We start from the raw sequence: 17222 nt of genomic DNA on the forward strand, positions 1-17222 counted from the left end.
ATACCAGCACACGGATGTGTGTGTGTGTGTTGGTATTACTCATATAGTGGGGACATAAAGTGAATCTGTTAAGTATAAGTCGAACTTGTAGGGACCTGAGTCCCCTTTGGAAGCAAAAACCAAGCCCCCTTTGTATGAATCAGGAAATTTTAGGTTGAAGACAGAAACTGTTTTCACATGTGAGCTCAGGAAAATGTCAGGACATTTAGGTCAGGGATGTTAACTCATTTTACATCATACAGCCCACTTTAATCTTAAGTGTGCTGAATGAGAGAGATGATGATGTCCAATGGGGTCGGGCTGGAGTCTTGATCAGGACGATTTTGGCCCCCGGGCCTTATGTTTGACACCTCAGGTTAGGTTGTGATACTGTCAAACTTTTTTTTGTCACATGTTGATGCTCTGTGTGGTTTTAGACAGGGGACCTGACTAGAGCTTGCAGGAAGCAGAAAGCAGGACGATTGGGAAGCCAACAAAATTAAGACAGTTCAGTGCGCAAAGCATCATGCATTTGTCTTCTGGCATTCAACTCCCTGGGGCAATATTAAGCTAGGGCAACAGTGCATGTGTGTAAATGACTGGTTTTTTTTAAGTGGTTTTTGACCAAAGAAACCTGCGTGGAGCTATAATACATAGTTGAGCCTTATAATGAAGGGGACACAGCCTATTAAGTATAAAATAGCCTATCAATGTTTCTAAGTATATATTATTTACTTTACTACATATCACTGCTCAGTGGGTTATGTATGGTTCATTTATACTTAGAATTTCTGACTTTTTGCATTTTGCTAAATTATAATAGAGCACTTCACTCTCAGACTGCTCACAGACGGCTTACTTGTGATTCCTGGAGTTTTTCCTTCCTACTGTTGCTAAGCGCTCGCTTGCTGTCTGATTGTTGGGGTTTCTCTCTACACTGTATATTGTATGGTCTGTACCTCACAATATAAAGGGTCTCAAGGAGACTGTTTTTGTGATTTAGAGCTGTATAAATAAAATTGAATTGAATTGGATTTTCTTAGTCTCTCATATCATTGTGGAGAAAATTTGGTCCCACTCTTTATAGCTTTGCTTCAGTTCATTGACGTTCACAGGTCTATGCACAGCTCTCTTAAGGGCCTGTCACGTCATTTCATTCAGGCTGAAGTCTGGACTTTGACCGGGCTGTTGCTGCACCTTGATTCTTTTCTTTTTCAGACACTCTGTTGTAGATTTGCTGCTGTGCTTGGGATCTTTGTCCTGTTGCATGACCCAGTTAAAGCTTTAGCTGTCAGGCAGATGGCTTCACATTTGACTGTAGAACACTTTGGTATATAGAGGAGTTTGTGGTCGACTCAATAACTGCAAGGTGCTAACATCCTGTGGCTGCAAAACAAGCCCAAACAATCACTCCTCCAGCACAGCGGTTGACAGTGGATATGAGGTGGCTGTGCCACTGTGCATTATGGGCAAACATCTGTCCAAAGGACATTGTTCTAGACGTGCTGTGCTTTGTTCAGATGCAACTGTGTAAACCTAACCTGTCCTGCCATGTTCCTTTTAGAGAGAATAGACTTTCTCCCAGCAACCGTTCTACTGTCATGAACTTTAACATTTAACTTTCTGACTGAGGCCTGTAGAGTCTGCAGTATAGCCTTCGGGGCTTTATTTTATTTTATTTTATTTTATTTTATTTTGCAGCCTCTCTGAGCATTACATGGTCTGACCTTGGGGTGAATTTGCTTGGTTCACCATTCCTGGAAAGATTGTGGCATTGGGTTATCACCCACCTGAGTGCTCTAGACCAGCAAACTGCCAAAACCTCTGCTTTTATAGAGGTGCTCACACTTGCTGATACTGAATTATTCAAATGCATTTGTTTAGCAGTTATGTTATGTTATGTTATGTTATGTTATGTTTGATTGCATTACAGACTTCTGTGTGTCTGTTTTCCCAGTTTTCTCTCTGAACAAGCATATGTGGATACTACAGCAAAAAAACTAGAGAGTATATTTATGCGTCCGTGTGCCCGATCCCTGGTGGTCAGCATAGATGGAAGTGTGGCCCCTGCTATGTAACGTCATAAAATATGCCGTTTTTGCTTGTTGATATATCATGACCCTAAACCTGCAACTCAGCTAAATGTCTGTTGCTGCTGGCACGTTGTTTTTAATGAATGACATCAGTCGTTGATATATAATTATAACCCACTGATAAATCAAGCGGCAGAAACATGTTGCGAGGCTCAGATGTTTTACACAGTAACTTTTTTTGAGCAGTGTGATATTGACGGGAACAAAGCTAATCACATTTGCTGACAAGAAATAATGTGACCCAGTTTTGAAATTTATTCTGTAACAGGGCATATTTAAGCTCAATCTATGCTCATCTATTCAGATAAGGCTTTGACAACTTTCTGATGTGTCCTCGAGAACAGATAAAAAAGACGCCACTCAGTCGCAGATTAAAAGAGACTAATCTCAGAGGCCTCTGGATCATGATAGCCCTTGAGGCCTTACCAACGCTGAGAGACCTACTTTAAAAACACAGTGTACACAACATCTACTCTAAGTCTGTCTAGCTGAGGAGAGGGATCCCTCTTCCTTTGTCTTCCTGAGTTTTCCCGCAGTTTAATTTTTCTTCTTTGCATTTTAGGGATTTTTTTTTCTTGTCTGAATTTACTGTCTAATGTTGGAGGATGCTGTTTGCGTCACATTTGTGATATTGAGCAATATGGTTGCATTTTAATTCGGCTCTACATGATAAATAATTAAATGTGTCTGAAAAAAATATTTGATAGTATTTACAAAACAAACTTTTGTGGTGTTCACAAGCTAAATGTATTAAAAAATGTATTCATTACGTGCTATACTGAAATTATGAATACTTTTCATTGTTTTATCCTTGTGAAGTTTTAACATATTTTGGGGAGTTAAGACTACTACTAGTTTAAAGATGTGACCTATGATTGGCCTAAAGAATGAATTAAATAATCAGTAACTAGTAGACAATGAATATAATGGTTAGTTACATGCCTTATTATGGGGTACTTGCAAAAAATAGCCCGTGTCCACTTTGGGTTGAAACTAGAACAGAGGGGGAACTTGAATTGTATGAACTGAAATGTTGTTGCAGTCACCCCCTGTTGTGTGGTCACAGGTCTTAGGCATGAATAAAACATGATATTGACACAACAATCTAAGTCCAGTGATTGAGTACCAAATCACCCTTTCTACCTTTGTGAGTCTATTTGGCCTGCCAGTTTCAGAGGGTAAAAAATTAATCATCCAGGCTGTGGGACTTGTTCAGCAGAAGCTAATTAAGAGAAAAGAGCTCAGAAGACCCCAGAGTCACGGCCTCTACCTTAAGGCTTACGGTTTAGTGTAAACGCTTTGTAATGCCTACTCTTTCCAGGAAGTGTTACCTTTGAGCAAATGAGTCCTTGACTTGTTACCCCGCTCCTTTATTCTCATGCTCAGAGATAAGCCAATGCAAACGATCCATGGATGGGATTGCTGTTCTATCTTCCTTGCAACCGCTGGCCTTGACTGAGTCTATTTCCATTATCCCACCCATTGATTTGCTCTAGCGCCTTTGTCACAGCAGTGCTGTTAATGTAATTGAACGGGGCTTCTTTTTTTCCCCCTCTTCCTCTGTCCCCTTGGCATGAGTACCCACACACATATACATATTTACTCACACCCATTCTCTCTCTCTCTCTTCCCAGATGTTGCCAGGGCTATTGAGCTGCTGGAGAAGCTGCAGGAGTCAGGCGATGTTCCCGGTCACAAGCTCCAATCTCTGAAGAAAGTCCTTCAGAGTGAGTTCTGCACAGCCATCAGAGAGGTGAGTCACTGCTGCTCTGTGAACACCAACGAGAATTTAGATTGTTTTTCTTGTGTGGGGCTCCTTTGTGATGACCTTTCCCATCTGTCTTCTGTACTGGACCTTTAGTAGAATTTGTGCATATTATGTTTTTGCAATTTAGGACAAAACAATACAAAAAGATAAAATGTGGGAACAATAAGTTGAACTCAGGCGTGACTTTTGCAATGGCTTTATCCATCTAACTCCATTTCTTCAGGGCTAATGACCCATAAGAGCTTGAAGCACCATAGAAAAGCATTATGTAGCTTTTCTTGAAAGGGCACATGGACATTGTTAGGAATACAAGCAGTGCAAAGACCCATACGAATAATCTCAACATGTAAACCACAATGAGACAGGAATGTAATTCACTTTTAGATATACATAAAGGGCATAAATAACTAAATATATTAAAAATAGGTTGTCTGGTTATACCCCACCATCCATCATGTGTCAGTGGATGTTGGTTTCTTGGATAACTCTTTAAAAAGAGCTACCTTTAAAAAAATATTCTCAATACTATTACAAAGACTGACATTCAGCCTAATAATTCAACAATTCAAAAACTTGTGTATGACACAATCTTGTTCTCTTTTTCAAAGTTTGCGTTAAACACAGGCACACTTGACAGTTTATTTAATATCAGTCGGTATCAAAGATCTGGTATATATTTGCTGACATTTTCTGCTATGTAACAGACGGTCAGACAGGCCCGCGTTTGGTATTCATTGATGATTGATGATAATTAAAGTTGAAATGAAAATAAATTAAAATTTAAAAAGTAAAGAAGAGACACCATTCATATGTTTCTACTGTTGACATTGCATAGTTTGCCCACCAGAGGGCACTGCAACTTCCGTTTTGGTAACACACCGCCAGCTATTGTGAGCAAAGTCAGGCAGAGAGTATAAGAGTAAACAAATAACTTTACAAAACAAAAGGTTATGGAGTTTTTCCTTCCCGCTGTTGCCAACAATGTTTATGTTTTGTGTCTTTGAAAGAAAAAGATATCGATATTGGAAAATATTGAAATATCGGATTTTGAAATCACTAAATTTCGGTAGCAGGAGTGGTCTTAAAAATTCTGTCTAAAAGTCTAACTAGTTCATTTAAAAGAAGTGCCACTGCGATTTGTTGGGTTAGCTTGAAGATTAGCTTGACGTGGTTACTTATAACTTTAAGCGTATTATTATCTGTGGTGCTTGAAAGGCTTGATAGTAGCAAGAGCACTGATTCCTGAGTCCTGTAACCTCCATCAGACCCAAGGAAATAAAAACAGCAGATAGTCGCCTTGTGTTTTTCAAATGAATTTGATACCTGACTTGACATCCAAATCTCTAAACAGCTTTTCGCTCAACATATTTCACATCTCGGCCGACGGTGAAAAGTAACATTACCTGATAGTTTTATATAATGCAGTGGTGCCAAACTGTGCTGTCAGGTCACTGTAAGTGCCTTGAAACTCAAACCCAAAGCCTACAGTAAGCCTGGAGCAACAACAAGGAAATCAGAGAGTATAACTTTAAGTCATTGCTGAGCTACATCAATCAACAAATGACTGCAGCATAATGAAAATGTCAGAGCTTATCGCGCTGCCTTATTACAGCTAGAGCTGAACAGCAGAAGTCAGAGGCACAGTGGGTTTTTACTGCATAAACCCCCCCCCACACACACACACACACACATTTAAATGTTCACAGGGCCAGAAAACATCATGAGCATTTCATTAAGTCTAAGGTTTGATAAGCTCGTTAAACTGAATTTTAATTAAGCGAATCACTGTTAGGGATTGGTTTCAGTCGTATTTTACGGGGATGAAGTAAAGTGTGAATCGTGAAACTGAAGTTCTTGTTTTTCTCCTCTTGTTAAAATGCTTTCATTCTCATGCACGCAAAACAACCACCCACTGATCCGTCATCTTAAGATCATTCATCAAGACGGCGGGGGTAAAAAGCAAACAAGAGCGTTCGCTCGACGTGGCGCGGCTGCACAGGCTGATAACAACAGATCTTGTGTGTTTAGTGTTCTGTCTGTTGTGATATACTGTAGCACTACCCAGTGACATGGATTTGTTAAGTAAACAGCAGTTTGAAGAGCAGGGAAGCAGATGACAGAATGGCCTCTGTGCTGCAAGTTAATTGTGAACAAAGTGAACATGTAATTTGTTGTGGAATGAAAGACAATTAGTGGACTTCATCAGTATGTTGGGAAGAGCGCCGCTCTGTTTTCTGAAGGGAATTGTGTTGTAAATTAAGTAGACATGCAAAAAGATTTTACTGCTGCAGGGCAAAAAATAACCATAATATGTTTTGGACAATCAGTGATTTGGGGAGTTGTAATCCAGCTGCTGTAATTCGCACTTTGTAAAACTTACTTTCTCAGCTTGTACTTGTTACTCGTAGAAGTATATACGGGGTAAACAAGATGAAGATAAATAATTGCATAAAACATTTTGTCATTTCTTTAATTGGGGGCATAGAAGCAGTGTAAAAGATGAAGAAAACAATGAGTGTGACTCTTCTGTATTTAACAAGATCTCACCATTTCTTTTACTTTAACAGAGCATAATTAAATGCTATTTTATGCATTAATTGCCATTAGGGTACTGTAATCAAAAGCTGGTCCGATGTATTATAACATACATAATTTATTTCATTAATTTTTTAAAAATATAACATAACTTTTGTCAAAGATGCCTCATATCTTCAGACTTCCCAGTTATCCCATCCACTTTCTGTAACCACCTGTAGGTAAAGCAGCTTTCTCCTGATTGGCTGTGCTTCGTAAGCTGAATGTTTCAGCATCACTTGGGTGGGGCTTCTGTGCTAACATCCAGATCTGTGTGCTTGAGATGACCCTAACAGTGATACTTATCCTTACTGACATCATACTGATCTAAGAGTAGAAAAAACTATCTAGATCAAAGTGGTTACAGCACTCTGATGGTTAAGTGTCTACACGTGTTGATAGAATGTACTGTGCAAACACTGTGAGACACCTACCAGTTCTTTATATTTAGCTTACAAGAACCCTGGCTTTGTTCTATTTTTTAAAACGCCCTGGAGCTATAGTTGTCCAGGCTTTCTGAAGCACTTTTAAAGTTTTTATCTACAGCAGATGAACAGTATCCGAAAGTCGTGCCCTTCAGAAAAAAACCTGATGCAGGACCTGAAAGATGCATCTAGCCCTTCAATTTATCCATCTACTGTCAGAAATGGTCTCAGTGGAAGAGTGGCTACCAGGAAAGAAGAGAAACGGGGAGAAAAGGCTGAGGTATGGCAAAAATCTGGACTAAAAAAAATCAGTGTGAACACGTTTTTTGAAATGTCGGATTCAGATTGATGTCATTATGGGCAGAGGAGAGCAGGAGAGAGTCAACAGTGAGTGCAACACGGTGGAGGCTCAGTCATGTTGTGGGGCTGTATTTCAGCCAGTGGTGTTGGGGATCTTGGAAAAACTGATGGAATTATGATCCCAAACACACTGACAATGCAATAAAAACATACCTGGATAGAAGAACACTATCAGTCATTGCCTGGCTTCCCCAGAGCCTGGACGTCAACATTTTTGAAGTAGTGTGGGATCATGCTGACAGAGAAAAGACTTCCAAAGAATGTCCTTCAAGAAGCCTGAAGAGCTGTTCCTGAAGATGAATTCATTAAATGACAAGAAAACCTGGTTAAGACAGTTCAGGTTGTGTCGAAGAATAAAGGGGGTCATACTGAATATTGGCACGTTAGACCTATACAAACTCTGTATTTCCCTTACATACCGCATATCCATCTATGTTTGCACATGTTTTGATAAGTCACTGCCACTTTTCCCATTTTATATAACAAAATATAAAGAAATTAGGGGTGGCTGAAGACTTTTGTACAGCACTATATGCATATATGTGTGACAGAAAATAAGGTAAAGCACTAAAGGTCCCTTTTAGATCAAGAAAACGCGTCAAAAAGGAGTGTCATGCAGAGTCTGTAGAGGATGATAAAATGTGATATTTGACAAGACATCCAATTTGAATGCCCTTTATAGTCGCAGTTTAATCAGTGAATGCTGGAAATCATTAATTTTTCAGCTTTTGTCTAGACATAAAAATAGAAAGTTCGCCAACACCAGCAATGACACCAATGAGCAGAAATTAATTCTGATCAAATGTTACGTAAAACCCATGAAAACATGCAACAGAAGGGATGGGGAATAGTCTTCTGTTCTGCTCTGCTCTGCTCTGGCCAGCTTGGGGAAGCCTGGCACGTCCTGGCACCAACTGCCCGTCTGGCAACCAGCTGACTGATCTCGGTGCCAGTCACTGGAGTGCAATGACAGTGATGCTCAAAAACCTCATAAAAAAAAAAAGAGCGCGGCAGCAGCAGTAGTTGCTGTTTGCCAAGAGCCAAAGATGCGAAGCACTTCACCCACAAAGAGCTGGCTAAACACAGTCACCAGGGAAACCATCAGAGATGCTGTGGGATTAGTGGGCTGCAGCGAGGACGACTGTGGCTTATAGTCAATGACACATTTGGAAAACCGACGTTACAACAGCACCTCTCTGTAGTGCTGAGCCAGCTGGAGGACCATTTATAAGTGGCGGTTGTTGCATACTGTAGATTATTACCATTATTATGCGGAGCATTAAAGGAGGTCATGTAGTGGAATATCACAGCTCTCAACGGCTGTGTCCTCCGATGCTCTGTTTGCATCGGGAGCAGTTAGGAGAGACAATCTTTGAGTGAAAGGGAATCTCAGTGGGAAAGTGGCAGTTAGGCTGGATTTAATGGTCTGAAATACTAACGCTTTTTTTTTATATGTTTGTTTGTGACAAAGAAAGCAGCTACAGCCACAGGGTTCATTTTTTCTGTCTGGTGATGTCTTCTTCTCACACACAGCCTGCCTTTATTTCAGTTTCTCAATAGGCATTGAAAAATGCTTTTTTACAATTATTTGTACCTGTAGCTTGTACATAAAAGAAGGATGTAGGCCCTGTAACCCCCTGTAACAGGCCCTGCTACCATCATGACACTCAACTGGACGAAGGATGGTGAAGATGGGGCTGCCAGGCAGGACGAGAAAAGCATGATCCCATAAATGATTCATGGATGTAGTAAAGGAAGACTGGTGTGGGGTTGGTGTCATAGAAGAGGATGCAAGGGATAGGATGAGACGGAGGCAGAAGATCTGCTGTGGTGGCCATAAATTGAGCAGCTGGAAGAAGAAGAAGAAGAAGAAGAAGAAGAAGGAGAGAAATGTTGCATGCAGCTGAAAAACTAGTCCTAGTCAACTAATTACACATGTGTGAATTCCTGTGCTATTACATGTATTTTGAGTGTAAGACAGCACTTGACAGTTCTCTGTATGTATGCAAGACCTTGTACATACATCACCCCTGGATGTTACTCTTTATATATATCATGTAGCTGTCTCCAGGTTATAGGCAGTAATTTCTTAAAATTTTGCTTTGTTGTTCTTATAGGTAGCAGTTAATTACCATTAACTGAAATATTAAAAGTAAACCTGAAAAAAAATACAAAATCTCCACTGCTTTAATTTATTTGTCTATTTCTTGTCTTTCTTTGCTTCTTGATTTTTATCTCTAGTATCTCAGATGTCTGAATATTACAGAGGAAGAAATAAATCAGCACTTTCAGCCACAAAATGATACCATAATGCGGACAACAAATGCTCATTGTCATGGAATACCAATCTAAAGTGATTGTGAAATCTCGGGAAGTAGCTTTTTACGCTATAATGGCAGTAATTTCAACTTACTGCTGCCTAAAAGGGAAAAAATATCTTCGTAATTCTAAGAAAAACCCACTGCTTTTTAATCCAAAGGAAAATATACTCGTAATTGGTTTTTAACTAGATCAGTTTTTCACTTTGGAGCTGTTTAAAAATTCCTTTCTGTAATCATATTCTAATTCATTTTCACTCACCATAAAACGCAGGTTAAAATCGCTCAACCCTCGCCTTGTACATTTTGATCACGCTCACCTTGTGGGATTTCATTATCGCAGATGACCTTTCTTTCCAGTACAAACCTTATCCTGTAATCTATGATATGATTCCTTTTCTTACGCACATATTTGAGTTGGCTCATTTCAGAGACTGAGGGGAGGGGACACACACTAATCTCGTCTATGGAGTTTAAACCTGACTTCCTACTATATGTCTGCGTCAAGAGAATTTGCAAAACATGAATCAGCCTTGTTAGTGGATGACAAGGTAGCTGTCAATATGAAGAATGGACGGCAGGGAAAAGAGCCAGTTCAGCAGTGTTAGAGATAAATGACAACGAGGCAGAGTTTGATGAGCTGGTTGTCTTCCCCTCGCCACGTTCATCGATGGTGTGGGGGAGAGTCTTGTGTCACGGCATTAGTTTCACTGCAACACCCCGAATGAGTTGTCAGGGTCAATCAGCCTTGCAAATGGGAAAGGAAGGACACAAGATGAGATGACTGGAAGAGCTAACCAGCTGGAAATGATGGAAGGGGGTGATGTGCGGGATATTGGGTTAGACGGACCCACGTGACCAACACAGGAAGTGCAGTAAGCAGGCTCAGAGCGGCCGCGTTTTTCATCAGCTTTGAAATTGCAGTTGATTTTCCACTTCAGCAGATATTTTCAGTCAGCATAATTGACTGGGATTTGTGTTGATTCCGTCACAATGCCTCTGACTCCCACATCACATTAAGTTAAAGGATGAAAGGTACATTAAGTCAGTCTGTTCGAGCTCTATATTTTCCCTCGGTGTCGTGGTTCGCACCACTGAGACGCTAACTATAATGGTTTTCATCCTTAACAAAACTACATTAACCAGACTGAGACCTCTCTTTTCCCCACCCCCGTCCACTCTCTCCATCTCTCAGTAGACAAAACAAGAAGCCGTGTTCCTAAGAAGCACTGCATCAATATTCCCTGTAGGCATCCCTTCCGAGATGGGCTTTGTGGTGCTGGTATTCCTTTAGAAAGAATGTGTTTGTGTCCACTTCACCATTAAAACCAGGAATGCGTGGCAAACTAAGCAGAAGGGAGACATGTAGGGGAGGGTGGAGTGGCTGTATTGGTGTTGCAGGAAGGACAGTGAAGACATTTGGTTAAAGGAAAGGGGAATTGACAAGATGCCTGCAGGAAAACTGACCTTTTTAGAGCAAAGTGCACCCACCATAAGAGGAGGCTGACATTCAAAAGCACAAAGCTGTTAGTCCCATTTTTGGGCTCTTTGCAGGGCACTGCAATCAGGTTAAATATGAAGGGAGATATCAACTGTGGATCTTCAGAGCACTGTTATTTAAATATAACGAATAAATAACCCAGGGCATATTATATATTAATATTTTTTATAGAAAAAGGGGCTAACATGTATAGCACTTTTCTCCTTCTTCTTGCTTTACATTAAAAGCTACATTTAAGCATTAATACAGTGATTTGTTTTATAAACTTCAGTTACCTCAGTGACGAGTTTAAAGTCAACAAGCTTGTCTTTAGACTGGAGGAAGGAGTCTGAGTACCTGGAGGAAATCCACACAGACACAGGGAGGGCATGCAGACTCCTCATGGAAAGATACTGACTGGGGCTCAAACCAGGAACTGTGTAACAATCGGGCTAACCACAGCAACGCCTTGCTGCTTGTGCTATGGATATATTAGTCATTATTTATAAGAAAATAAACACAACAATTAGGGTCAAGATGCCCTGCATGAGCTCTGCTGCGACACTCATGGAACAGCAAGGGAGGAATTAGGAAATAATCGAACCATCAGCCAGTTCATAAGGTTTTTTTAGTTATCTGTTCAGTCAGAGTGGACATTTAATGTTCCACAGTTCCAAAAAAGAAATTAGGCAAATGGTCGTCCTTATTTAATTTAAATATTCAGCTGATATCCATCCACTTATATTCCCAAATTACAGCACAGGCTAAATAATTCAGCACTCTTCTTCTCTTTTCTCACACCAGAAGTGTTGTATCTGAAGTTCCCAGAGTTGCAGTTACTTTGGCACACTGTATTTGGTATTGCTATGAACATAAAGCATTAGTGAAAGATGGACATGATTTCGAGTCATACTGGATAAAGCATTAAGTCCATTTTGTAATTTTTAGTTACGTGGGAGTCAGAAAAGATGAAAAACACTTTTTGAGGCTTCAAAATGGCACCTTAGTGTCCATCTTTTTAACTGTCTGTAAATATTATAGGTGTTTTACCTGTAAATGACTAGCGGGTGAGCAAAGTGACGTATTTAACTAAAACAGACTCTTCGGTTTTTCCAAAGAAAAGTGGACATTACCCTTATATTAGCCAAAAGAAAAGCTGAATCCAGTTGCTGCTCCTCATTACCTGGATGTGTGTTTCAAACCAGTTCTTGGCATCTACGTCTGCGTATCTTTGAGCACTGGTCCGTGTTAAGTTGATTTTGACATTCTTCCAAGCCAGTATTTTGTAATTGCCCTCTGAGTCAGTGTTTCCCATCCACATAGGTGTGCCGTGGAAGATTATCTGGCTCCACCTGATTAATACCCTTAGCGACCGGCGTGAGTAACGGGCTGAACAATTACATTCTCTTCCCCTAGAGGGCAGTACAACTACCTGCTCTAATTAAATGGGTTGCCAACTGCCAGTAAAACAGTAGGAGACGCAGAAGAAATTACATCATAGTCATGCTGTGAGTGAGACAACGGAGCCCGTAATAGCAATGGATGAATATTTGAAAAGAAAAAGTAGTCAGTCTGACCTGGGTCCTAGAAAAAATACAGACGGGGAAAAATTATCAATATGCTTTTTGGGACATTTTTGTTTGGTGATTTTTCTAGTGTGAAATATGTGAAATATGTTTCACCACACCACCAGGGGGCAGGATTTTACCAGAGGGCGTGGCGTGCGTTTTTCCACTCTTGCCTTCTTTTTTCTATTGTTTTCTGTGATTTTATTCTTCTTCTTTGTGTGCTGACATTTATCTCATATTCTTAAGAGGCTTTGCCTTTTGTCAGGCTACAATTATAAGCAGAAATAGTGCTTAATGAATTACAAGGGTAAATACTGTGTTCACTTGTGGTATAAATTGGTATTACATGAAAGCACAGCACAGCCCTATTTCATCTTCAGTCTTCATATCTTGTCAACACAATACACAGATAAATGGATCATATGTTCATAGAAGCTGTTTCTTCACATTTAATTACACATAAAAATTAAACTATATTCCACTCATGAATTTACAATAAGCACTTTAAAAATACTTTTTAACTGCATTATTTTAATCAACCCTTCTGTGACTTTATCTGTGAAATATTTGGCTGTTTTTTTTATCCATTGATGAGGATCAGGGGATCCAAAAGTGAGATGTTGGCCACCCTTATGCTCACCTTGGCCATTTTGACGCGTCAGCGATATATACTGAGAGAGAACCTGAGAATTTTTTATTTTGTGGGTATCATTATTTTATGTGCCAAGTATTTCATACGCATTGCAGCGCTATCTGTAACGTCATGTTTGAATAGAGCCATTAATAAACATTTACATAACAGAGACCATGTTTTAAGGACCAAAATGCTTTACTTTCACAGACAGATAAAGCCCATTTTCCTACAGACTTCTCGTCTTATAGGTGCTAAGAGAGCGCATTAGAGACTGTCACGGACTGAATAAATAGCTGTAATTAGCACTTGCTGTAGTGTTTTTCTAACAAAGGGATAAATGAGAGAGAAATGAAGCTACTGTGTAGTAAGATGGAGGCAAGAAAAACCTTTTGTGGCATTTATAAAGCTGTGCTAAGCCTCAAAAAGTGCAAAGGTGGAAGAAATCCTCAGGAAAAGGTGTCACTTGGGAGTGTTGTGTTGCGTGAGTGTGTGTTTGTGTGTGTGTGTGTGTGGACTGCAGGCTCCTCTTATCAAAATGCATCAGCAGCACCATGAATCTACAAAAACATGTTGCGCTCTGAAGTGTAGAGCTGCGCCCTCAAAAGCTAGTCATTTGGTCTTTGAGATTCATGAGCAAACAAGCCGACAGGAGCTCAGGGATATTTTTTTCCATGCTCTTGAGATCTCTACATACAAATATCTGAAGGTTTGCATCCTATAAGTATACACCCTTTTGATGATACAGAAAAGCGAGGCCCTTGTAATGTTTTGCAGGGATACGTCAGAGCTGTCTGCCACATTCGCCTCCAACAAGCAGCTCTGCTGTGATGAGAGACGTCATCCAGGAAGTGGAATCATTATTTTATTTCTGAGCCATAATATCTAACATAGCATTCACATTTATTCCAAGTCTGCTTTGCATTGAGAAGCTGTTGTTTTTCTGCTGAGAAAAATTCGTTAGTTCCATTAAAATTCAATCACTTATTCGCTGAGTTAATTGCAAATGCTATAAATGTGAGATTAAAACAGCTAGATGATAGTTAGAGAATCTTTCCACTGAAATCAATGCTGCCATTACGGTATTTAATCAAGTCATTTGCAAAAGCAGGCCTTGTGTTACGCTGCCAGCCGGGGGTGGCAGTCACACCTCAAGGCAGTGTTTGGAAAGTGCAAGTTGCTGCTTTCTGAAAACTATCTTACAAACAATGCGCACAAACTTGACTGATGTTAGAGTCCTGAGTTCTCTCTGTGCAGGTAATGGCTATGTCTGGTTCAGACATTTGCTTTAATGTAAAGAAAAAAGTAGCAGGCAGAAAAATGGGACTGTTTGTCATCAGCCAAAAGATTTCAGTCATTATTTTATGACCTTTATTTTGAGGTCCATATTTTTTATTCGTAGACTCTAGCAGGGTCGCACAATGGTGAGGTGCTTAGATCCGAGAGTAGAAAAACTCCCTAAAATCAAGCATTTAGAGCAGACTGAAGTCTGAGCTTTACTTCAACATATCCCGATCTCATCATCATTAGAAACTATGTCCATCGTTAATATGAGCATACACAGCTGAATTAGTTTACATGTAACATATCCTTGGATTATATTTCTTATTATGTGACAGTAGCACTGGGTAGGATTTCTGACTACAGCTATAGCTGCACATTATGAAAACATACACAAATGAGATCAGGCTGTTTGTTTTAGTGTGTGAATTGGCACTCCTCTAGTATATCTTCAGTTACAGCATGTTACCCATGAGTCAACATTCGCCATGGTCTCCTCTTTTATAGTGTCTGAACAAGTCTACTTGTAAGGTTTTCTTAAAAGCCACATCTAAACAGGAAAGGTCAGCTGTCTGCACTCATTCTGTCTGCTTCAGCAAATAGAAAACTTCTCTTTTACCCAGATGGACATGCTCACTAACCCATGTTTTAGCACCAGCTCAGTTCCAGCAGAATCCATTACTTCTTGTTCTGTTGACTTTTTATGCTGTCTGTAACACCACAATATACCTCCGTTTGTCAACATGAAAGTTTAAAGGAGACAGAGTAAGTAATCCCTATGACCCCAAAGCTCAGGCTTTAGATAGTTTCAGACAAAGTCTCTGTTTCAGACAGTTCTGATCTACCTTTAAGTCAGTGAGAGGGAATATTCCTATTCTGAGGAAAACAGGTCTGGCCGGGTGCACAGAATTCCCACCCACTTGTTGTTCAAACCTTCTGTTAATAAGGGGAAAGAAGAAATCTCGCTTAAAGGGAGGGGATTGGGAGCTAAAAGGATGGATGAACTTGGGGTTATTTTGAACCGTGAATCATGCAGACCCTTTAATATACATTTGTTTAAAAAAAAAAAGGGCTTAACAAAAAAAGAACATCTGAGTTTTTCTACAGTAAGAGAAATGCTCCTCTGTCTGCATCAACACAAAATTTTCTCTCCCTTATCTGACTAGCTGCTGATAACACCAGCGTGTTTGCAGAAAGTCATCGTGCCGGATCGTAATAGGATTTTCTGTTACAAGATGTTATTAAATACAAAGGCTTGAGTGAGGACCTATCACTTGAGTGTTACTTTGAGATACTAGGAGCAATATTACTGCTCATAGCTTAGGATCAGTCTATGCCATGTGCTTCCTGAGAGTTTGCTATTGTACATGCAAGTGTGCACAGCCTTCTGTGGAAGGAAACCATTATTTGACTATGAAAAGAAGAGTTTGAGCTCACGTGCAAGTTGGTGGATTCAGATTTCAACCACGTGCATCTCTGTCTTCATTTCTTTCAGGTGTACCAGTATATGCACGAAACAATTACAGTGAATGGCTGTCCAGAGTATCAGGCCAGGGCCACGGCTAAGGTAAGAACTGTGTTGGAAATTTGGTTCAGCAATTTTTACTATAATAAAATCATGTTATATAATTACTGAAAGCTGTAAGTAATGACTGGGGAGCTGTCTTTTAATCACTTTACCCAGTGATTTCATTCTCATCATTTCATTTGGCCAAAGCTGACTGAAATCAGCAAACTACATCCTTTGATAATGGCCCTCATTAAGAGTGTGTGGGTCATCAAGCAATGACACACGAGTGCCAGTTTTCCAAGAATAAAACCAAAGCGTCACTGCTAGTCTCATGTGCTAAAAGACTGCCTAACAGATTCACATTTATGACGTTTCATGTCTTTATCTATTGAGAGAGCACAATAGATTTACACGGGTATGGGAACAACTCACATATTTTACATCCTTTTTTTTCAAACCATTTTCTTTAACTTCAAGTTTACACGTATATTTGACCACAGACAGAATGTGCTGATGAACAGGCAACTAGTTGTAGACCAGAGTTAGCTCACTGATATAAATTACGAACATTTTATTAATTTGTTTGTTTGGAAAGGTCTAAGATTCTTGTTTAACCTGATATACACTGACTGGCTACTTTGTTAGGTGCTCATTAATGAAAATATCTAATCAGCCAATCATGGCAACAACTCGGTGTGTTTAGGCATGCTCTAAGCCACCTGCTGAACTCCAAACAGAGCATCAGAATAGAGACAAAAAGTGATTTAAGTGAGTTTGAAAGTGACACGGTTGTTTTTGTCAGACGGGCTGATCTGAGTAGTTCAAAAACTGCCGAGCTACTGGGATTTTCCCACACAATCATCTCATTTAGACCGTTTTACGGAAAACGGTCTAAAAGAGGGAACGAAAAAATCCAGTAAGCAGCAGTTCTCTGGGACGAAATGCCTTGTTGATGCCAAAGGTCAGGGGAGAATAGCCAGACTGCTTCAAGCTGATAGGAAAGCAACAGTAACTCAAATACAACAAAAGTATTCAAGTATCTTCCCTTGTATCAATGATTAAGGCTGCTGGTGGTGGCGTAATGGTGTGGGGCATATTTAGCACAATTTGGGCCCTGTTGTACCAACTAAACACTGAATAAATGAGTTCATTGTACTCAAACGGGCTCCACACTCACCAGATCTCAATCCAATAGATGCAATGGATGTGACGGAATTCGAGATTCTCACCCTGGA

The 17222-nt window shown here is 39.9% G+C and overlaps 1 protein-coding gene across 2 annotated transcripts in view; it reads left to right on the forward strand.

The window, feature by feature from the left end:
* Positions 1–17222, forward strand: part of lin7a (lin-7 homolog A (C. elegans)) — a 42465-nt gene that overhangs the window by 13330 nt on the left and 11913 nt on the right. For both annotated transcript variants that reach the window (XM_003452022.4, XM_005456635.3), the window contains exons 2-3: positions 3707–3825; positions 15973–16044. In XM_003452022.4, coding sequence (XP_003452070.2) covers positions 3707–3825; positions 15973–16044 — 191 coding nt within the window. The remainder of the gene's footprint in view (positions 1–3706; positions 3826–15972; positions 16045–17222) is intronic.

The sequence above is a fragment of the Oreochromis niloticus genome, linkage group LG17 (assembly GCF_001858045.2).
Source record: "Oreochromis niloticus isolate F11D_XX linkage group LG17, O_niloticus_UMD_NMBU, whole genome shotgun sequence".
In the NCBI taxonomy this organism is placed as follows: domain Eukaryota; kingdom Metazoa; phylum Chordata; class Actinopteri; order Cichliformes; family Cichlidae; genus Oreochromis; species Oreochromis niloticus.